This window comes from Puma concolor, chromosome C1 (assembly GCF_028749965.1).
Source record: "Puma concolor isolate L17-30 chromosome C1, mPumCon1.1.hap2, whole genome shotgun sequence".
NCBI lineage: Eukaryota > Metazoa > Chordata > Mammalia > Carnivora > Felidae > Puma > Puma concolor.
In genome coordinates, this window is record NC_141674.1 from 190,501,072 (window position 1) to 190,525,375 (window position 24,304).

Genomic DNA, 24,304 nt, shown 5'->3' on the forward strand with positions numbered 1-24,304 from the left:
GTTATAGAATACCTGAAAGCTGTTAAGAGGATGCATAATTGACTCTTAACTACTTTTTAAAAATAACATTTAATAAGTACTTAATGCCATTTTTTCCTTATCAGAGTTTTGTTTGAAACTAATACTTTCTATTCAAGACTTGAGGCTGGAAAAAAAAAAAACAAAAAACTTGAGGCTGGCTTGCTGAGTTTACTGGAAGCATTAATACATTGACTCCTCTGCACAGTTTTCCTCCTAAAAACAGACGAAACAAGGCCTTTATCCATGGCTGGATGTTGATTAGTCTCTCTCCTTCCAGTTCCTATTTCTACTGGCCTGTCAGGAGACTTCTATACCAAATCTCCACCCTCTCATTGTTATCATTCCTGTTTGGTGTGTCAAACCTTATTAGCTTTGTTCACATCAAGTTCTCAAGGCTTATTAGGCTTCCCACTTGGGTTATCATGCCTGTTTTGTCATCCCTCATTGTCCTCCCTGGAAGCAGTTAGGTTGCCTTTCTCTGAACATTCACAAGTCAGAATCTTCTGTTCTGTTTAAATACCTAACATTTGCCAGTAACCAACATCTTTTCGTATTTAATTGTATAGCTCCAGGGAGTTTTGCCCATTTCTCCTTGCTTTGCTTTCAGTGGTGACAGAAATACCTTTTTTTTTAAAGTAATATTTATTGTAAGCCTTAATTATTCTTTCTTCTGTGCTTCAAACTAAGTAATTCTAACTTTTTAATCTTTTATCATAGGCTCTATTTCCCAAACTTTCTTCTTTGCTTTTGTTCTGTATTCCAGATTTTTCTCCTCCTACCTGATTAAAGGCAAATCAAGATGGAAAATTATTTCCAAATTTTCATGTTTCTTGCCATCATAGTTTTAAGTTTTGGTTCATAGACTGGGTCCAAATGTGAGAAATATATTTTGAGTTTATATTGTCAATCCCGTAGTACAAGCAAGTTACTTAGTCATCAGAAATACTAGTTAAATGTTTAATCAGGAAGAATATGACTAGAGAGTGCTGCTGTCAGAACATCTTCCTTTTCCTTACCAATATTTTTTCTTTGAGGGAAGAGTGCTGTTACCAGAGTTATTCCCCCCCCAAAATAAATGTTACTTTATATTCACATAATAATCTTTTTGCCTTTTTTTGTTTTTGTTTTTTTGTCCAGATCTGAGTTCTTTGTTCGGATTCTTCTCTAATCCTTTCAAACCTCATCCTTTGACTTCTGGTTCCTTCCTGTCCTGACCATCTTTGCTCCAAGGCTGTGTGTAAACCTCCACTTTAATTCTGTGAGTGTAACTTCTCTATTCTCTGTGCTGAAACCCCATATTCTCCTGTCACTTGTGGGAAAAATTCTGATTTAATAACTATTTCTGGATTTGTAATTTAGGACTATTATCCAGAATCTTCTTAACAGCTTAGTAATAGTTAATAGTGAAAATTGTTGAGTTTGTTGGTCCAGTGGATTGTATGAACTCATTTAAGCCTCACAACAATTTTATAAATAGGTGCTGTTATTTACCCCTTTTTACAGATGAGGAACCATAGAGCGGTTAAATTAACCAGTCCAAGGTCATATAGCTCGTAAATAGTAGGATCAGGATATCATTCCAGTCTGGCACATTTCTTCTCTAGCTTGTTCTGTCACCCTGGGATGTAGTTTGCTTGGCTAGGTTTTTTTTTTTTCCCTTTTTTAAAAAATCTTTTTTAAGTTTGCAGTCACAATAATAACCTAATGCAAGGTGGAATTGAAAATCATTTGCTTCTCTGAAATTCTAATAATTTCACAATAATTACCTAAAGACTTTCTTTTTTTAAAGATTATTTATTTATTTTGAGTGAGAGAGAGAGAGAGAGAGAGAGTACAAATGAGGGAGACAGAGAGTGGGAGAGAGAGAATCCCAAGCAGGCTCCATGCTGTTGGTGCAGAGCCTGATGTGGGGCTTGATCCCATGAACCATGATATCATGACTTGAGCCAATGCTCACCTGACTGAGCCACACAGGAGCCCCACCCTGGATTTAATTTAAATGAAAGATCCCAAGATTCCCTTTTTTTTTTTTTAATGTTTATTTTTGAGATAGAGACAGCACGAATGGCGGAGAGGCAGAGAGAGAGAAGGCAATGCAGAATCTGAAGCTGGCACCAGGGTCTCAACCTGTCAGCACAGAGCCGGACGTGGGGCTCAAGCCCACAAACTGCGAGATCATGACCTGAGCCAAAGTCAAACATTCAACTGGCTGAGCCACCCAGGTGCCCCCTCGTATTTCATTTAAAAACCAACTACGTAGGGGTGCCTAGGTGGCGCAGTCGGTTAAGCGTCCGACTTCAGCCAGGTCACGATCTCGCGGTCCGTGAGTTCGAGCCCCACGTCGGGCTCTGGGCTGATGGCTCAGAGCCTGGAGCCTGTTTCCGATTCTGTGTCTCCCTCTCTCTCTGCCCCTCCCCTGTTCATGCTCTGTCTCTCTCTGTCCCAAAAATAAATAAACGTTGAAAAAAAAATTTAAAAAAAACCAACTACGTATAAAATCTTTTATACATTATTAGAAATATAAGCTCCAGGGGCACTTTCCCTCACTTTCTCTCTCTCTCTCAAAAATAAATAAACATTAAAATAAATTTAAAGAAATATAAGCTCCAAAAGAAAAATGGCTAAAGATGTGAACATGGAGTACATTGAAGAAAACATGTTAAATGGCCTCTAAATATTTGAAGCTTGTCTACACCCTACCAGTAATTAGCAAAATAAGCCAATTAAAGCCATGTTGAGATATTTTTTACCTGTTAGGCTGACAGGGTCTTTTTTTTTTAATGACAATACCTACTTATATCAGAGGTGTGGGAAATGGGTACTTTGATATTGCTGATAACAATATAAATTGGTAAGTGCTTCTGCAAGGCAGCATGGCTATATATATCAAAAGCTTAAAAAATGATTACTATTTAACTCAGAAATTTCATATGTAAGGGAAGCCAAATGGAAATAGATGTATGTACAAAGATGATTACTGAAGCATTGTTTATTATAGCAGAAATTGGAAATACTTAAATGTCCAATAGTAGAGGATTATTTAAATGATAGTGAATCCTTACAATGGATCAGAATAAAGACATTAAAAAGACGGCAGACATTTATTTATTAATATATGGGGATTATTTTAAGATGGTGTTTGTTTGGGCTGGCATAACAAAGTATCACAAACTTGATGGCTTAAAAAACAGAAATATATTGTCTCACAGCTCTGGAGGCTAGAAATCCAAGATCAAGGTGTCAGCAGGGTTGACTCCTTCTGAGGACTGTGAGGGAGAATCTGTCTTGTGTTTCTTCCTGGTTTCTGGTTTTGCTGGCAATCTTTGGTGTTCCTTGTCTGGTAAGATGTATCACTCCATTCCCTGCCTTCATGTTTATAAGGAGGTCTCCATGTGTGTATCCTTTTTTTATAAGGACGCAGTCATATTGTATCAAGATCCACCCTAATGTGCTCATCTTGCACATCTGTAAAGAGCCTCTTGCCAAAAAAGGTCTCATCCACAGGTACGTGGGTTAGGACTGTAAGATTTTTTTGGGGGGATACAATTCAACCCATAACATAATGGTAGGTGAAAAAACCAGCATACAAAACAGTTTGTATAGTATTAGTACATTTTCCAAAGTATATCTATATACACACATGTATGCACATTTATAGATGGATACTCATCCCATAGAAAAACATATGAAAAGCTAGGTACAAAAATGTTGTAAGTAGTTATCTCCATCTGGGTTAAATTTAGGGTGATTTAAGTTAATTTCTATATTTTCATTTATATTATTTTACTTTCTTTTCATTTCTTTTCAATTCAGGAAAACTGAACTCAGCTATCAGGGATAGTCTGAATATTTGAATTTTCATTAGGAACAAAGCTTAATAATTTATTGAATAATTAAAACCAAAACTGAGTTTATTCTAAGAACAAAGCCTTTTATTTATGGACTTTTTAGGACTGTATATTTGGTTTCCTTTATTTTTCTGGAAACTGCTAATATGCAGGAGTTGATTTGGGAAGAATTATGTTCCTTGCTGGTTACTGTGTTGTTCAGTATTTTTCATCAGAGTTGTTTTTTGTTTTTTGTCCTTTGAAAAATTAAAAAAAAACTGTTCTTTGTAAAAAGCCAAATTTTATGAAATGAAAGATCTGATGATCAACGACTTTACATTTAGTTACATTTACATATAGTTGGGACATATATTACTAGTAAGACAGACTTGAATATTTAAAGAAGTATCTATTAACTTCTGAGAGAGTTCTCTTAGTCTTGTCAGAAACATAACTTACTCTTTGTAGTAGATACAGGACAGTCATTTTGAAAAAGAGAGTTGGTTATATTCACTAAATATTTATTGAGCATCTAAGATTTGCCAGACACTGCTAGGTACTAGGATTGATTACCAGTATAAAAAGCTACCCTCAAGAAGGTTTATGTCTAATGGTTATCAAGTACTGGGTCTTTAAATAATATAGTGATGCTATGTAAATGCATTCCTTTTGTTAAATGTTGGAACTAGTCTCAAACTGAGTTTCTGACAGCAAACTTTTTACCACTTTCTATTTCTCTTACTCTTAAGTCTACTCTTGGCCTATATCCTGACCCTTAATCTCAAAACACCTTCTATTTTTGAAGTTCCAATTGTCTTCTGATTTTAGTTTCCCAACAAGAACATAATTGGTTAGTCTAAGAGTATATGTTCTTACCTTTTTTACTTATATAAAGAGAAGCATAATGGTTGACAGCTTGGACTCTTCATCACACTACCTGGGTTGGAATACGAATTCTTTGATTTTTGTTGTGTAGCCTTGGGCATGTTACTTTTTTGTGTGATACATTTCCTCATTTATAAAATGAGGGTAATAACGGTTACTTGTCTCATAGTATTAAGGATTAAATGAATTCATACATTAGAAAATGCTTCCAAATAGTTTTCCAGAGTAGTTTTACCACTTACAGTCTCATGGCAGAGTATGAGCATTCTCCTTTTTCTGCATCCTCACTGTTCCTTGGTATTGGTAGATGTATAGAGGTTTCTCATTGTGATTTTAATTTGTATTTTCCTGATAGCTAATAAAATTGAACATTTTTTTCATTTGTTAACTTTGAGGTAGTGTTACTTAAAATCTTTTCACCATTTTTCTTTGGGGTCGTCTCTATTTTTAATTTTTAAGAGGTCTTAAAAATTTCCAAATTTAAGAACTTTATTGAAATATTAATTATCTTCCTCTGTGGCTTGGTTTTATATGCTCTTAACCTTGTCTTTTGATGAACAGATACTAATGTTAGTGTAGTCAACTTATTATTCTTTTGCCTTTTTTGTTACTGCATTTTGTGTCCTATGTAAGAAATTTTTTTTTAATTTCAAGTTTTTATTTAAATTTTGGTTAGTTAACATGTTTATCCTAATGTTATGAAGATATTCGTCTGAGTTTTGTTTTGAGGCTTTTACTGTTTAATTTTTACACTTAGATCTATAATACATTTGGTGTTTATTGTGTAAATAATGAGGAAGGGAGTTAACATTCATATTTTTCTAGGCAGTTATCCAGTTGGTCCAGCATAACCTATTGAAAAGATCATCCTTTCTTTATTATACTGTAATGTTACCTTTATCATAAACCAGGTGATTGTATAGGTCACTTGATTTATGTAAAGTTATCTTTACGTGTTATGGAATCTTCTACTCCATGAACATGGAAGAGTACACTTCCACTTATTTTGGTCTTTAGTTTTTCTCAATATATATATTTTTTTACTTTTCAGTGTAAAGGTCATGTCTTTTATTAAAGTTACTTATAGATATTTAGTGGGGCTTTGATGCTGTCGTAAATGGTACTATTTTTAAATTTCTTTTTTTGCTGATACATACAACTGATTTTTTTGCATATTGACCTTGTAGTCATTAACCTTGCCAGATTTCCTTATTAACTCTAATGGTTTATCCTGGTATTTGAGATCAATGGACAGTTTTCTTTTCCATTTCTACTACCTTTTCTTTCTTTTCTTGTTTTCTTGCCAAACATTCTGTTATATTTTTAATGTCCTTAGGCTCTGTAGTACCTTCCCTCTCTTGTTTCTTTTTAAAAAAAAATTTTTTTTTAATGTTTGTTTATTTTTGAGACAGACAGAGCTTGAGTGGGGGAGGGACAGAGAGAGAAAGGGAGATACAGAATCTGAAGCAGGCTTCAGGCCCTGAGCTGTCAGCACAGAGCCCGACACGAGGCTTGAACTCGTGAACCCCATATCTTGTCCTATGCAATTCAATTCTTGATTAGTGTTTCTAATGGTCTTTATTTTTTTTTTTCTTTTTAAGATTTTTATTTATTTATTTCTTGAGGGAGAAAGAGACAGTGTGAGTAGGGAAGAGCAGAGAGAGAGGGAGAGAATCCCAAGCAGGCTTCACAATGCTAGAGCAGAGCACTACGTGGGGCTCAAACTCAAGAACCATGAGACAATGACCGAAGCCGAAATCAAGAGTCAGCTTACTTGACTAAGCCACTAAGTCTCCCCTAAAGATCTTTATTATTGTGGGTCCAGTCAGGAGAGAGAAAGCACACAATTATTTAAATAGGAAAAGTTTAATATAAAGAATTATTAGCTATAATGGGACTGCAGTAATGAGAGGTTGACTAGTCAGAAGTAAACAGAACTCTAAAGAATATAGGATAGCAGGTATAGGAAGCAGTCACCAATTCTAGGGCTGAGACAGAGGGCCCATGCCCCCAGGACTGAGACCCAGACTCTGTTTTAAGGGGCACAGATGTGAATGGGAACTCTTGAAATCAGATACTTTTTTTTTCTTTTTTTAAAAATTTATTCTCAGGTTAGTTAATACACAGCATAGTCTTGGCTACGGGAGATTCATCACTTATATTTAACACCCAATGTTCATCCCAACAAGTGCCCTTCTTAATGCCCATCACACATTTTCCCCATCCCCATCAACCCTCAGTTTTTTCTCTGTATTTGAGAGTCTCTTACAGTTTGCCTCTGTCTCTGTTTTTATCTTTTTCTTCCCTTCCCCTATGATCATCTGTTAAGTTTCTCAAATTCCACATATGAGGGAAATCATATGATATCTTTCTTTCTCTGACTATTTTGCTTAGCGTAATACTCTCCAGTTCCATTCATGTTGTTGCAAATGGCAAGATTTCATTCTTCTTTATCACTGAGTAATATTTCATTGTGTATATATCTTCTTCATCCATTCATCAGTTGATGGACTTTTGGGCTCTTTCCATAATTTGGCTATTGTTGATAGTGCTGCTATAAACATTGGGGTGCCTGTGCCCCTTCAAATCACCACTCCTGTATCCTTTGGATAAATACTTGGTAGTGCAATTGCTGGGTCATAGGATAATTCTATTTTTAATTTTTTGAGGAACCTCTACATTCTTTTCCAGAGTGGCTGCACCAGTGTCCATTCCCATCAACAGTGCAAGAGGGTTTCCCTTTCTCCACATCCTCTCCCATGTCTGTAGTTTCCTGAGTTGTGAATTTTAGCCACTCAGAGCGGTGTGAGGTGGTATCTCATTGTGGTTTTGATTTATATTTCCTGATGATGAGTGATGTTGAGCATCTTTTCATATGTCTCTTGGCCATCTGGATGTCTTCTTTGGTAAAGTGTCTATTCATGTCTTCTGCCCATTTCTTCATTGGATTATTTGTTTTTTGGGTGTTGAGTTTGGTAGTTCTTTATAGATTTCTGATACTAACCCTCTATCTGATATGTGATTTGCAAATATCTTCTCCCATTCCGTCAGTTGCCTTTTAGTTTTGTTGTTTCCCTTGCTGTGCAGAAGCTTTTTATCTTCATGAGGTCCCAGTGGTTCATTTTTGCTTTTGTTTCCCTTGCCTTCGGAGACATGTCAAGTAAGATGTTGCTGTAGCTGAGGTCAAAGAAGTTGCTGCCTCTTTTCTCCTTTAAGATTTTGATGATTTCATGTCTAACATTTAGGTCTTTCATCCATTTTGAATTTATTTTTGTGTATGGTGTAAGAAAGTTGTCCAGTTTCATTCTTCTGCATGTCGCTGTCCTATTCTCCCAGCACCATTTGCTAAAGAGGCTGTCTTTTTTCCATTGGATACTCTTTCCTGCTTTGTCAGACATTAGTTGGCCATACATTTGTGGGTCTAATTCTGTGTTCTCTATTCTATTCCATTGGTTTATGTGTCTGTTTTTGTGCCAATACCATACTGTCTTGATGATCACAGCTTTGTAATAGAGGCTAATGTCGGATTGTGATGCCTCCCATTTTGGTTTTCTTTTTCAACATTACTTTGGCTATCTGGGGTCTTTTGTGGTTCCATACAAATTTTAGGATTGTTTGTTCTAGCTTTGAGAAGAATGCCAGTGCAATTTTGATTGGGATTGCATTGAATGTGTAGATAGCTTTGGGTAGTATTGACATTTTAACAATATTTATTCTTCCAATCCATGAACACAGAATGTTTTTCTATTTCTTTTTGTTTTCTACAGTTTCCTTCATAAGTTTTCTATAGTTTTCAGCATACAGATCTTTTACATCTTTGGTTAGGTTTATTCTTAGGTATTTTATGGTTCTTGGTGCAATTGTAAATGGGATCAATTTCTTGATTTCTCTTTCTGTTGCTTCATTATTGGTGTATAGAAATGCAACCAATTTCTGCACATTGATTTTGTACCCTGCGACTTTGCTGAATTCATGTATCAGTTCTAACAGGCTTTGGGTGGAGTCTTTTGGGTTTTCTATGTAGAATATCATGTTATCTGCAAAGAGTGAAGGTTTGACTTCTTTGTCAATTTGGATGTCTTTTATTTTGTTTTGTTGTCTGATTGCTGAGGCTAGGACTTCAAACACTATGTTAAACAACAGGAGTGAGAGTAGGCATCCCTGTTGTGTTCCTGATCTCACGGGGAAAGCTCTCAGTTTTTCCCCATTGAGGATGATATTAGGTGTGGGTCTTTCATATATGGCTTTTATGATGTGAAGGTATGTTCCTTATATCCTGACTTCCTTGAGGGTTTTTTTTTTTTTAATATGAAATTTATTGTCAAATTGGTTTCCATACAACACCCAGTGCTCATCCCAACAGGTGCCCTTTTCAATGCCCATCACCCACTTTCCCCTCCCTCTCACCCCCATCAACCCTCAGTTTATTTTCAGTTTTTAAGAGTCTCTTATGGTTTGCCTCCTCCCTCTCTGTAACTTTGTTTTGCTTTTCCCCTTCCCCTCCCCCATGGTCTTCTGTTAAGTTTCTCAGGATCCACGTAAGAGTGAAAACATATGGTATCTGTCTTTCTCCGTATGACTTATTTCACTTAGCATAACACTCTCCAGTTCCATCCACGTTGCTACAAAAGGCCATATTAAGGGTTTTTGTTAAGAAAGGATGCTGTATTTTGTCAAATGCTTTTTCTGTATCCATTGACAGGATCACATGGTTCGTATCCTTTCTTCTGTTAATGTGATGTATAATGTTGATTGATTTGCGAATATTCAACCAGCCCTGCAGTCCAGGAATGAATCCCACTTAATCATGGTAAATAATTCTTTTAATGTACTGTTGAATTCGATGTGCTAGTATCTTGTTGAGAATTTTTGCATCCATGTCATCAGGGATATTGGCCTTTAATTCTCCTTTTTAGTGGGATCTGTGTCTGCTTTTGGAATCAGGGTAATGCTGGCTTCATAGAATGAGTCTGGAAGCTTTCCTTCTTTTTATATTTTTTGGAACAGTTTGAAAAGAATAGGTATTGACTGTGCTTTAAATGCTTGGTAGAATTCCCCTGGGAAGCCTTCTGGCCCAGGACTCTGATTTGTTGGGAGGTTTTTGATAACCAATTCAATTTCTTCACTGGTTATGGGTCTGTTCAAATTTTCTATTTTTTCCTGTTTGAGTTTTGGTAGTATGTGAGTATCTAGGAAATTGTCTTTCTTTTAGATTGTCTAGTTTGTTGGCATATAATTTTTCATAATATTATCTAATAATTGTTTGTATTTCTGTGGTGTTGGTTGTGATCTCTCCTCTCTTTCATTTTTGATTTTATTTATTTGGGTCCTCTCTTTTATTTTTGAGAAGTTTGGCTAGGGGTTTATCAATTTTGTTTATTTTTTCAAAACACTGACTCTTAGATTCATTGATCTGTTGTACTGGGTTTTGTTTTTGTTTTTGTGTTTTTTTTTGGATTCAATATTGTTTATTTCTGCTGTAATCATTACTGTTTCTCTTCTTCTGTTGGCTTTGGGCTTTCTTTGCTGCTGCCTTTTCTAGCTCCTCTAGATGTAAGGTTAAGCTGTGTATTTGGGATCTTTCTTGCTTCTTGAGATAGGCCTGAATTGCAATGTATTTTCCTCTTAGGACTGCCTTTGCTCCATCCCAAAAGATTTGGACTGTTGTGTTTTCATTTTCATTTGCTTCCATATATTTTTAAGTTCTTTAATTTCCTGGTTGACCCATTCATTCTTTAATAGGATATTCTTCAACCTCCCTGTATATGGGGGCTTTCCAAATTTTTTATTGTGGTTGATTTCAAGTTTGATAGTGTTGTGATCTGAAAAATATGCATGGTATGATCTCAATCCTTTTATAGTTGTTGAGGGCTGTTTTGTGACCTAGTACGTGATCTCTTTTGGAGAATGTTCCATGTGCACTCAAGAAGAATGTGTATTTTGCTGCTTTAGGATGAAAAGTTCTGAATATACCTGTTAAGTTCTTCTGGTCCAGTGTGTAATTCAAAGCTATTGTTTCCTTATTGATTTTCTACCTAGATGATATGTCCATTGCTATAAGTGGAGCATTAAAGTCCCCTACAATCACAGTATTATTATCTATACATTTGTTTATGTTTGTGACTAATTGATATATATATTTGGGTGCCTCCACATTGGGGGCATAAACATTTACAATTGTTAACTCTTCTTGATGGATAGACCAATTAATTATATGTATAATTTTACACACACACACACACACACACACACACACACACACACACACACATATATGTAATAATGCCATTCTTCATGTCTTTGTTTTAAAATCTAGTTTGTCTGATACAAGTATGGCTGCTCTGGCTTTCTTTTGACGTCCAGTAGCATGATAGACAGTTCTCCATCCCCTCACTTTCTTTCCTTCTTCTTCTTTTTTTTTTTAATGTTTATTTCTGAAAGACAGAGCATGAGTGGTGGAGGGGGAGAGAGAGAAGGAGACACAGAACTCCAGGCTCTGTGCTGTCAGCACAGAGCCCAATGCAGGGCTTGAACCCATGAACCATGAGATCATGACCTGAGCTGAAGTCTGACACTTAACCAACTGAGCCACCCAGGTGTCCCATCCATCCCCTCACTTTCAATCTGTGGTGTCCTCAGGTGTAAAATGAGTCTCTTGTAGGCAGCATATAGATGGATCTTGTTTTTTATCCATTCTGATACTCTTTGACTTTTGATTGGGTCATTTAGTCCATTTACATTCAGAGTGATTATTGAAAGTTATGGATTTAATGCTATTGTGTTATCTGTAGGTTTCATGTTTGTGGTGATGTCTCTGGTCCTTTGTAGTCTTTGCTGCTTTCCACTCACAGAATCCCTCTTCAGATCACCTGCAGGGCTGGTTTAGTGGTCATGAACTCCTTTAGTTTTTGTTTGTCTGGGAAAGCCTTTCTCTCTCCTCTTCTGAGTGACAGCCTTCCTGGATAAAGGATTCTTAGCTGCATGTTTTTCCTATTCATCACATTGAATATTTCCTGCCACTCCCTTCTGGTCTGCCAAGTTTCAGTGGACAGTTCTGCTACCATCCTTATGTGTCTCCCCCTGTAAAGTTAAGGACCATTTTTCCCTAGCTACTTTCAGAATCCTCTCTTTATCTTTGTGTTTTGCCAGTTTCACTATAATATGTCGTGGTGTTGATGTGTTGTTTTTGTTTTGTTGATTTTGAAGGGAGTTCAGTGTGCCTCATGGACTTGGATGCCTGTTTCCTTCCGCAGATTAGGGAAGTTCTCAGGTATAATTTGTTCAAATAAACCTTCTGCCCCTTTCTCTTGCCCTTCTTCTTCTGGAACTCCTATGATACAGACACTGTTTCATTTCATAGAATCACTTTGCTCTCTAATTCTCCCCTTGTGATCTAGTAATTTCCTTTCCCTCTTTTTTCAGCTTCATCATTTTCCATAATTTTGTCTTTTGTTTCACCTGTTTTCTGCTCTGCTTCTTCTTTACTTGCTGTCACTGTATCTAGTTTATTTTGCATCTCATTTGTAGCATTTCTTAATTCATTGTGACTAGTTCGTAGATCTTTAACCTCTGCAGATATAATTTCTCTGCTGTCTTCTATGCTTTTCTCAAGCCCACCTATTAGTCTTATGACTGTTATTCTAAATTCTTGTTCAGAAATATTGTTTATATTTGTTTTGAGCAATTCTCTGGCTGCCATTTCTTCCTGAATTTTCTTCTTTTAAGGAGAGTTCTTCCATTTCGTCATTTTGGTTAGGTTTCTGTCTTTTATGTGTTTTCATAGCTTGTTACGTGTTCTGCACCTGCAAGTACCACTATATTAAAAAGGGGTCATACACTGTCCAGGGCCTGGCACTTCAGAAATGTTTCTGGAGTGTGTTGCATGCACTCTGTTGTGTTTTGGCTGCTCTATCGCACTGGTCAGTCCTCTGCAAAGCTCCTCCTTGCTTGTAGTAGTGGAGTGTTTGGACCTTCAACCAAGTGCACTTTGATTTGTTAATTGAAGTAACCCTTAAAAAAAAAACGGAAAAGGGTGGTGGGGGAACCGGTGGTTGCGCTTGTCTGGAGGAGATGCCTGCTGCCTTGGGTCAGTTAGTCATCTTCTAGTGGATAAGCTGTTGCCAGGCATGGAGGGGTGGGGTTTGGTGTAAGTAGGTCCTGCCTCCACTGGGGGTTGCTGTGATGCTCTCCAAAGTCCCACTGTATTGGTATTGGGGAGAAAAATGGAGACACCCCAGTCTCTCTTCCCTGGACTGGATGTCTCAAACCACACTGTTCAAGCAGCCCTCAAAGAATAGCACGGGTTCAGTTTGCCCTGCTCCACAGTAATCCTGTGTCTTCTAGGTGCTCAGGCCTGGGATTCAAAACCTGATGTCTTAAAGGGCCCTGTACCACTCAGACCATGTTCTGGTGTAGCACCCCTCAGTCAGCTGATAAAAGGCCTCTTTTGTCCGTGGGGAGGCAATAAACCCTCTTCCCACAGTACTTGAGGAAGGGGACTGTTCTCTCCCAGTGTGCCCCTGAGATCGCTACAGAGCCCAGGGGCTGGCTCTCTACCCACCCAGGCATGCACATAGGGTAGCAGATTCCATCTGGAGAAAGTCGAAAGAAAGTCGCACATTTTGCTACCTCTGAGTTTCAGCTCCTAAGGCTGTTTGCAAAATAGAAACTGGCACTCTATGTATTTCTCACTCCCTAGTCCGTGGTCTGGAGAGGTTTTCCTCTTGTGCTAAGTTGATACCAAAACCCTCTCACTTTCTCTCCCTTTTGTCTCTCCACAGAAGGGGTTCCCTCCCTTCCCTGCCTACTCCGTTTTATCTCTGCCAGTTCACACACACACGCACGTTGATCCTGCCAAGCTGTCTCCTTCCACCTGTGGAGATCCTTGTGCAACTCCACAAATTGATTTCCTGGGTGTTCGAAGTGATCTGACCTCATTACAGCTGTGTTTGAGGGACAAGGGAAATCCCGGTCCCCTTACTTCACCATCTTAACTCCTCCCTCAAAATCAGATTCTTTACCTTCCTCAGAGGTTCTTCTTGCTGTTTGTTGTGCAGTGTTGCTGTTTGCTTATTTAGTGCCTTTCCTGTTTTTGTAAGGTCTGTATTCTTCTCATGTATGGCCACTGGAAGCATCTGTTCTGTTAGCTTAATGGTCAGCTGGTGTTGACAGATTTATCTTAAACACTTGACAAAAGAAAAGAAGAAAAGTAAAAAGAAAAAAACTCTTGGGCACTGGGGTGCCTCAGTTGGTATAGCATCAGACTCTTGATCTCAGCTCAGGTCTTGATCCCATGGTCATTAGTTCAAGCCTCAAGACAGGTGCCACACTGGGCATGAAGCCATTTAAAAACAAAACAGAAACAAAAACTCTTCCAGTATTTGTAGACTGGCTTTGCATTTGGGCCCTCCTTTAACATTTATCTGGGCCTTTTATAAATCCACTTCAGCTTTCACTTCCTACTTGTATGGAGCCAAAAGACCTGTCAGCTGTGAAAGTTTACTCTTCTCCAGCCTTCTCTGAGCATATATCCTGCTCTTTGGCATGTGCATGGCTTTCTTAATAATCCTGGTATATGCAGAAACTTTCAAAAGATCTTATTCCCACATTTATCTCCTCTCCTAACCACTTCCTTCCCAGGCTTCTTAGTCTGTTACTTGCTTGTCTCAAATGTGGTTTCTTGCTCCAGCTGTTGTGGCCAATACCTGTGCCTTTAAATGCTTTCAGCACAAACTACCCAAGAATGTGTCCTAGGAACACTCTGAGAATGTAGAGTTGTGCAAAATAAAGGAAAGCCTTTGCATCAGTCCTTGATGGGAGCTGCCAGGCAGATTGAGACTCACAACTACAGTTCTTTGAGAATAATGCCTGTATTGCTTCCTAGCACTCTGTAGCAGGAATGTGGACTGCTGTTGTCATAGCTGTTGCCTGTCTGGGGTTTGGAGATGGTAGGAAGGTTGTTTAAAATGCCACAGTGCTTACCGCAAAGTAGCAGCTTCTTTCTTCACCAGGCTTTCCCCTGGCTGCTGTGTTTTTGACTGTGTTGTAGAGTTTTTTGGAAGCTGATTCTGAGTTTGGGCCAGCCCATTACTTGCTTTTGGAGAAGCAGAGTCTTGGGATTCCCTACCCCATTTTCAGTGACCATTTGATAACCAGTGGTGATCACGCTTTAATAACACTCCAAAGATGTCAGGTTTCTGTGTTGTCTGCAATGCTGTTGGCTTTTGGCTACCATGCTACTACTGAGCTGGAGAGAGAAGGGAGATGGAAATAACCTTAACTTAAAACATCACAGGGGCAGCTGGGTAGCTCAGTCCGTTAAGTGTCTGACTTTAGCTCAGCTCATGATCTCTCATTCCATGAGTTCGAGCCCCACATCAGGCTCTGTGCTGCAGCTTGGAGCCTGGAGCCTGCTTCAGATTCTGTGTCTCCCTCTCTCTTTACCCATCCTCCACTCATGCTCTATCTCTCTCAAAAATGAATAAACGTTAATTTTTTTTTTTTTTAAAGCATCACAGACCCCACTGTCCTACTGAGGTTCTGTAGTTTTTGTTGACTAGATACTTCTCAGTGGGCACTGGATCCTGGTTAATTGCCACCGTGCTGAAATGATTGATTTTTATTGTTTCATTGGTGTGCATGTGTTAGCATTGTTTTAGAGGAAGAACAATATCAACAAGGCCCTCACTCCACCATTCTGGAAGTCATTCTTCTGGAACATTTTGAAAGAAAATAATAATAGGACACATTATAAACATAAAATAAATTTTCAAAGTTATGGCAGTGGCATATGTGTAGTCAACAAAATAGACAATGTCCAGAAAAAGTCCCAAGTTCATGTGTGAATCCAGTATATAAAGAGTGAGTGGTATTTCAAATTAGTGGAAAAAAGACATACTTAATGGTTAAACAGAGTGTAAGCATTTTCAAGATTAAATGGAAAAATAAATAAATGGAATTCACTGTTAATACCAAAGTAAATTCTACTTTATTATGATTTAAGAGTTCGGAATCCTACTTGTGGCTTTTTTTTCTTTTTAATGTTTTTTATTTATTTTTGAGAGAGCGAGCGCAAGCAGGGTAGGGACAAAGAGAGAGGGACAGAAGATCTGAAGCGGACTCTGTGCTGATCACAGAGAGAGGATTCGAGGGTTGAACTCATGAGCCGTTAGATCATGACCTGAGCCGAAGTCGATACTGAACCAACTGAGCCACCCAGGCGCCCTGTAAATTCTTTAAATGCAAGGATCGGGGTGCCTGGGTGGCTCAGTCGGTTAAGCATCAGATTCTTGATTTTGGCTCTGGTCATGATCTTGCAGTTTGTGAGTTTGAACCCCGCATCAGGCTCTGCAGTAACAGTGCAGAGCCTCCTTGGGATTCTCTCTTTCTCCCTTTCTGCCCTTCCCACACTCATGCTCTCTTGCTTTCACTCTCTTTCCTTCAAAATAAATAAATACATTTTATTAAAAAATTAAAATGAATGTAAGAATCAAAGTAAAGGCTCAGCATTGACATATGATACTTGGAATAAATTCAAACAAATACCTCAACACTAAGATTGTAAATGATGAGGTAGTTTTGTCACATGGCATTGGGCCTGATGACTTACTTAAAAAAGGATTAGATATTTAGGAGTAGATGGAGTGATGAAAAAGGTGCAGTCTGGCATTGTAGTCTGAGTGGGTGAACACTTAACACACAGTTAGGTTTCCCAGTTCTGTGCATGAAGCTGAGATGTTTGCAAGTTATATAGTTGTACTAGAATTGTTTTGAGACAAAATCTCATGCATACTAAGGAAAATAATGTTTTCTGAAGGAAAAAAACTTTCATGTTTAGACAAAGGAAATCTTACTGGTTTATCTTATATCTATTAATATGTTTTATTTTTTCCACAAAACTTTTAAAAAATGTTTTTATGTTTATTTATTTTGTGAGAGAGAGTGCGCACAAGCAGGGGAGAGTCAGAGAGAGAGAGAGAAACCCAAGCAGGCTCCGATCTGTCAGCACAGAGGCTGACATGGGTCTCGATCCCAGAAACTGTAAGATCATGACCTGAGCTGAAACCAAGAGCTAGATGTTCAACTGACTGAGCCACCCAGGCACTCAATCTATAAGAAAGCTTTTTTACCCCTAATATTTAGTTTTCACGTTTGAAACTTCTATAATTACCCATAAGTCAAACTTACATTAGCTCTTCCAGTTTTACCTAGAAATATTGTCACTTTAATGGTTTGTTTCCAAAATCTTTTTTCACCTTTTATTTTTTTTTTTAATTTTTAAAATGTTTATTTATTTTTGAGAGAGAGAAAGAGAGATCAAATGTGAATGGGGGAGGGGCAGAGAAGGAGAGGGAGGCACAGAATCTGAAGCAGGCTCCAGGCTCTGAGCTGTCAGTGCAGAGCCTGATGCAGGGCTCGAACTCACAGACTGCACGATCATGACCTGAGCTGAATTTGGACCTTTGACCAGTTGAGCCACCCAGGCGCCCCTTTTTTCATCTTTTAGTATGAAGTTATGTAAACTTGAGTAATAACTGTAGAATTCTAAGTTTTTAAAGTATCTGAGATTATTTTGTCCATAACATGAAATTAATTAAAAAAATTTTTTAAGTTTTTATTTATTTTGAGAGAGAGAAAAGACATAAGCAAGGGAGGGGCAGAGGGGTGGGGGGAGAATGAAAATCCCAAGCAGGCTGTGCATTGACAGCAGTGAGCCTGATGTGAGGTTCCAACTAATGCACCATGAGATCACAACCTGAGCTGAAGTTGGACACTTAACTGAGCCACCCAGGCGCCCCTGAAATTTATTTTTTAATAATATAGCTCTGTTTTAATTATCTTCCTGTTTTCTTCATCTTCACCCATCTCAAAGAGATTTTTAAAGTATATTTGGGGCACCCAGTTGGCTCAGTCAGTTGAGTTTGATATTAATTTAGGCTCAGGTTATGATCTCGTGGTTTGTGGGATTGAGCCCCGAGTTGGGTTCTGCACTAATAGTGTGGATCCTGCTTGGGATTCTCTCCCTCTCTCTCTCTGCCCCTCCCCTGCTTTCACATACATGTGTGCTGTCTCAAAGTAAACTTTAAAAAAGGTATATTTGTTAATCTTGATACTATGGAATCATTAAAGCTTCCCTTCCCTTTCTCAAAAAAAAAAGTACTCCAGATATGTTACTTTAAGTTGGTATAAACCTACGTAGTGCTAATCTTTTCATTTTAAACATTTATTTTATTTCTCACATTTAATTTTAATCCTTTATACTGTGACAAAACTTTCATGAATTTCATGTGGGAAAGGAACTTAAATTCATGTATATTACCTTACAAAAACTCTTCCTGCATTATATGATGTGGTTATAATTACCATATCACAGCAGCCATTCAAGGTAGATGTCATCCATATATAATGGTTGAGACACCTGAACCTTGGAAAAGTTAAGCAAATTGCTCAAAGCCACAATGCTTCTAAGAGATAGAGCCTGAAGTAACACCAAGGTTTTTCTACTCCAAAGCTTTTGATCTATTTACTACCCATTGTTTTTATTCCACAAGGGATTTAATAAATATTTGTTGAATGAAGGAATGACAAAGAGAGTATGAGAGGTTTCTGTCACTGGCGCATGTCTAAGGTTTTACATATTCATATATTTATCACAGGCATTCTGTGATGAACCTTTACTATTTTTAATTAGAGACTAAGATTAGGCTTAAGGTTCTTAAGCTCTTGAATTTGTAATTTATATTTTCTCTTTTTATTATTGTGGTGGTTGTTTTGTTTTGTTTTGCAAATCAACCCTTTGACAGAATCTGAACCTGAATCCTTGAAGATATAATTACAGGTGGAGCCAAAGTTGCCTGACAGTTGAAATAAACACTTGAATGTTTACTTTGATTACAGAGTTGCACTGTGAAATTAATCTACTTGCTGAATTTTTCTAGCAAGAAGAAATAGTAAATCATTGTGGTTTTCTGTTCTCTTCCAGCTTTCAGAAGAATTATTAGATAAATGGCTCTCCTACCCAGATTCGCAACATGTACCCCTCTGCCAGCATATGCTTGGTTTTGCTATGAAGTCTGTTACACAGATGGTGATGGGTAGTACATTTGAAGATGACCAGGAAGTCATTCACTTTCAGAAGAATCATGGCACAGTAAGTCTAGGGCCAAATTTAAAATTATTCTTTCAATCAAATTGGATAGTTGAATAATGTAGACTTTGCCTCTCAAGAAAAAGATGTCACATCCTGTAGTATAGAATTTCCGTTTGGGGCTAAATCAACAATGCAAGCAAAGATAATTGTATTTTTCAAAAATGTAAAAATTACTTTTTTTCAGCAGTTACTTTTTGAAATGTAAAAAGTGGGTGACTAAAGAAATTTCCTTTTAATACTTAGAAGAATGTTATAAAATGATACTGAATTCTAGAATAAAGAGAAAAACTTTAATAGAACTAGACTATGTCCCATATAGAAAGAAATTAAAGCCAGTAGAGCATTAAAATGAAATGAATATGATTTGAAGAAAGACTAATTCAGTCTAAAAATGATTTATTTTCTGTTTTTTTCTAGATTCACATATGGAATTTATTTTCTTCTGTATTTTTATCAATTTCAGCATTCATGTGTTTAATCCCAATATTAAATTAATTTATTCAATTCAAATCATACTTAGGTCATTGGCCACATTTTGGGTCTCTGAGAAATTAATTATTCCTTATTTTATTCAAATTTATAAAAACATTTTGGTTAAATAACTGGGATAATGTGTTTAAAACAAAAATCACTAGAGGGGCACCTGGGTCGCTCAGTCGGTTGAGCATCCAACTTCAGCTCAGGTCATGATCTCGCGGTTCATGGGTTCAAGCCCCCATCGGGCTCTGTGCTGACAGCTCAGAGCCTGGAGCCTGCTTCGGATTCTGTGTCTCCCTCTCTCTCTGCCCCTTCCCCGATCACACTCTGTCTCTCAAAAGTAAATAAACATTTAAAAAAAAATTTTTAAACAAAAATCACTAGGAACTGTGGTTTGATTCCCTGTTATTTAATATGCTTCTTCCCATTAAAATGGTTTAATTTTTATGCCTGATGACTAAAAAATGTATGTTTCTTAGGGCGCCTGGTTCAGTTGGTTGAGCATCCGACCCTTGATTTCACCTCATGTCATGATCCCAGGGTCATGGGATCGAACCCCACATCGGGCTCCATGTTGAGCTTGGAGCATGTTTAGGTTCCTCTCTCTCTCTCTCCCTCTGCCCCTCTCCCCTGCTCGCACTTGCTTTCTCTCAAAAAGAAAAATATATGTGTATATTATATTTATGTATATATATATATGTGTATATATATATATATATATATACATACATATATATATATATATATATACACACACACACACACACACACACACACACATTTTTATGAAACATCCACATAGGAGTGTAAAAATAAAAGTAGAAAAATCACTCTAAATTCCACTTCCTGGAGTAAACTAGTTTGTATACCCAGTCAAAATAAATTGATTAAGGAATTCCTAAAATGTTTTCATATTTTAATGAAGAAACAATTTTTGACTCAGTTATTTTTGTCTGATTTTTTTTCATATTGACAAGACAACATTTTTTAAAAAATTTTTTTCTTTTAATGTTAATTTATTTTTGATAGAGAGACAGAGCATGAGCACAGGGTGGGCAGAGAGATGGAGACACAGAATTTGAAGCAGGCTCCAGGCTCCGAGCTGCCAGCACAGAGCCTGATGTGGGGCTCAAACCCACAAACTGCAAGATCATGACCTGAGCTTAGGTCAGTATCCCAATGACTGAGCCACCCAGGTACCCCATGTAAGACAGCAGTTTTTAAGAGACCTCCACTGTTATTTATATGGTGACCTGTTATTTCTAGTATGTTTTCATGCTGATATTTTCTTTTTCTTCCTTTTTCATTCTTTCCTTATAACTTTAAAATAGAAATAATTTAAAACTTACAGAAACTAGTTGCAACTAGTGTAAGGAATTCCCATATATCTTTTACCCAGGTTCACCAGTTGTTTACATTTTGCCCCATTTGCTTTTGTAATTCATTACCTACCTCTTTCGAACCATTACTGAAACCATTTGAGAAAAAAAGTGGACATTTTGTCTTTTTTCCCCCTAAATACTCCAGTCTGTATTTCCTAAACACAAGGATATTCTCTTATATAGCAACAACATAGTTTTCAAACTTGGGAAATTGAACATTCATATAATACTGTTCTCCACAGCCCATATTCAAATTTCTTTTTTTTTTTTTTATGCTTATTTATTTTTGAGAGAGAGAGAGAGAGTGTGTGAGCTAGGAGAGGGGCAGAGAGAGAGGGAGACACAGAATCCGAAGCAGGGTCCAGGCTCTGAGCTGTCAGCACAGAGCCCGATGTGGGGTAGAACCCACGAACTGTGAGATCATGACCTGAGCCGAAGTCAGACGCTTAACCAACTGAGCCACCCAGGTGCCCCTCAAATTTCTTAACTTTCAGTGGCCAGACCTCTTTTTTTATTTTTAAAACAAAAATTTTTTTTTTTAACGTTTATTTATTTTTGAGACAGAGACAGAGCATGAACGGGGGTGGGGCAGAGAGAGAGGGAGACACAGAACTGGAAGCAGGCTCCAGGCTGTGAGCCATCAGCCCAGAGCCCGACGCGGGGCTTGAACTCACGGACCATGAGATCGTGACTTGAGCTGAAGTCGGACGCTCAACCGACTGAGCCACCCAGGCACCCCGTGGCCAGACCTCTTTAATGTGGAATAGTTCCTCACCTTTTCTTTGTTTTTTGACATTACATTTTTTTATTTTACTTAATTATTTTTTTAATATTTATTTATTTTTGAGAGAGAATGAGAGTGAGTGCAATCAAGGAAAGGGCAGAGAGACAGAGAGAGACAGAGAATCCCAAGCTGGCTCCAGGCTCCACACTGACAGCATAGAGCCCAGCATGGGGCTTAAAGCCATGAACTGTGAGATCATCCCCTGAGCTGAAATTAAGAGTCATCACTTAACCGACTGAGCCACCCAGGAGCCCCAACGAACTTTGACTTTTTAACTGTAATTAGTTTTAAAGTGCCTTGACTGAAATTATTAAAATATATTTGAACTCTATCTTCAGAGACTCTGGAGTGAATGACTGGCCCACTTTTATTTAAAAAAAAAAAATTTTTTTTTTAAGTGTTTATTTATTTTGAGAGAGAGGGAGAGGCAGAGAGTGAGAGGATCCCAAACGGGCTCCACATTGTCAGCACAGAGCCGGATGCAGGGCTCAAACTCATAAACCGTGAGATCATGACCTGAGCCAAGATCCAGAGTTGCATGCTTAACTGACTGAGCCACCCAGGTGCCCCGATTAGCCCAATTTTAAAAGGGAGAGCTTAATTATCAGATCTGTTGGTAAGATACGAAATCCTCAATTATTAGCTTAGATTGCGTGTCATTCTTTAGAAAATGTACTTTATTAAGATAATAGGTATGTTTTTCTATTTTCAGGTTTGGTCTGAAATTGGAAAAGGCTTTTTAGATGGATCACTTGATAAAAGTATAACTCGGAAAAAACAATATGAAGATGGTAAGTTTTACTACTCTTAAATTATAGTAAGGACAAAAGGATATGTGCCCCAATTTTAATAAGGTTGTCTCTGAATCATGAGATTATAGGTCATTTATATTTTCTCTCTTTATATTTTTCTCCTGTGTTTCCTATATTAAAGGTTTTTCTTTAACAAAAGAGGAAAAAGCAGTGAATCAGTAAACAAAGCTCTAGTACTCACTGTAGAATGAGGTTGGTATAGCCTATAGGAAAATGTAAGGGTACAGTCCTGGGAAAGCAATTTGATAATACATACTAAAGTCATAAATAATAAATGAAATTATCTAAAAGAAGAAAAAATCATGAATATTTTTTTGTAGTGCTTTGTAGTGCTAAGTAGAAAACGAGAAGCAATCTAGATGTCCAACAATGTAGGAATTACTAAGGAAATAATATCAACTTAAATGTTGTATAGATTTTTTGTAAAAAATGTAGCTATGTAAAAAGTCTTGCTATTATAACGTTGAGTAAAAATATTTTCAAAATTGTTGGGCATTGGTTATAACTTTATAAAATTTGCACAGAAAAATAACAATTTTAATTTATGAAAGCTGCACAAAATTATTCTCCCTTTTATTTTCTGTCAGTAATTTTATGATTGTAATACTTAAAAAAATTTTTTTTAATGTTTACTTATCTTTGAGAGACAGACAGAGCACGAGCAGGGGAGGGGCAGAGCGAGAGGGAGACACAGAATCTGAAGCAGGCTCCAGGCTCTGAGCTGTCAGTACAGAGCCCGATGCAGGGTTTGAACTCACAAACCGCGAGATCATGACCTGAGCCAAAGCTGGACGCCCAACCGACTGAGCCACCCAGGCGCCCCTAAGATTGTAATACTTTAATGCCTTTATTTTCAGCTGCTTTGGTTCTTTTTTTGAAAGTAGGGTAAATTAAAGTACATGGGCTGTATTGAAAAAATGGATTATTTTTCATATATAATAGTGTTGCTTCCCAGGAGTCTCTTCCTACCTTCTCTTTCTTTCTTTTATTTCTAAAGGTTTTATTTTTTAAGCAATCTCTACAACCAACCATGGGGCTTGAACTCATAACCCTGAGATCAAGAGTCCCACGCTCTGCTGACTGAGCCAGCTAAGTGCCTCTCTTCCTTCATTCTTTTCAACAAATGTTATTGAGGCATTATTTTGTGTGAAGGAGACAAAAATCTCTGCCCTCATGGGGCTTACCATTCTAGTGATTGCTTTGAGGTCCAACATAAGCCCCCAAAAGCCAATTTAACAGACATATTTTCTATACTCTGGTTTTCAGTATCATTGTGATTATCTTGATGGATGCATTAGGATTCATACCCTTTAATAAAAAAAAGTATTTCACAAATATTGGTTCAATTTATACAAAATTAAAATAATTTACATTCTTTGATTCTAAATAAAAGTAGATTGTCTAACATGATGCGTTACTTGGGTTGTAACATTGGCATAAATAAAGTATGAGCTTTTATTGAAAATGAGTCTGTGTTGGTTTATGTGACTGGGATCCCATGGCCGGATCAGTGCATCCTTTGTTCAAGTGAGTAATTTCCAACCTGGTCTATGCATTAAAATCACTTTGGGAACTTAAGACACAAAAGTGAAGATCAGGCCCTACCCTAAGCCAGTTTATTTGGAGTCTGAGAGAGAGGTGCCCTGGGCATCAGATATTTTTATGAAAGCTTTCTGGGTTATTTTGATGTACCTGTAGGTTTGAGAACGTACAGAAATAGTTCCCAAACTTTGCTAAACATTGAATCTTTAAAAAAATATAAGGGGTGCTGGCTCAGTCGGCAGAGATATGGCTCTTGATCTCAAGGTCATGAGTTCCAGCCCCACACTGTGTGTAGATATCACTAAAAACAAACAAACAAACAACTATTTAAAAATAAATAAATACATATATATGTATATATATACATACATACATATATATGTATGTATGTATATATATATATATACATATATATATATATATAT

The 24,304-nt window shown here is 37.4% G+C and overlaps 1 protein-coding gene across 5 annotated transcripts in view; it reads left to right on the forward strand.

The window, feature by feature from the left end:
- CYP20A1 (cytochrome P450 family 20 subfamily A member 1) overlaps positions 1 to 24,304 on the forward strand; it is a 78,277-nt gene that overhangs the window by 18,608 nt on the left and 35,365 nt on the right. For 3 of the 5 annotated variants that reach the window (XR_015255453.1, XM_025934479.2, XM_086719345.1), the window contains exons 5-6: positions 18,715 to 18,882; positions 22,238 to 22,316. Coding sequence is in view for 3 of the 5 variants with exons in the window: in XM_025934479.2 (XP_025790264.1) it covers positions 18,715 to 18,882; positions 22,238 to 22,316 (247 nt within the window). In the remaining 2 variants the exon portion in view is untranslated. Of the gene's footprint in view, positions 1 to 1,161; positions 1,280 to 18,714; positions 18,883 to 20,271; positions 20,527 to 22,237; positions 22,317 to 24,304 lie in introns of those variants that run through there. The other 2 variants (XM_086719346.1, XM_086719347.1) reach the window with 2 other exon arrangements.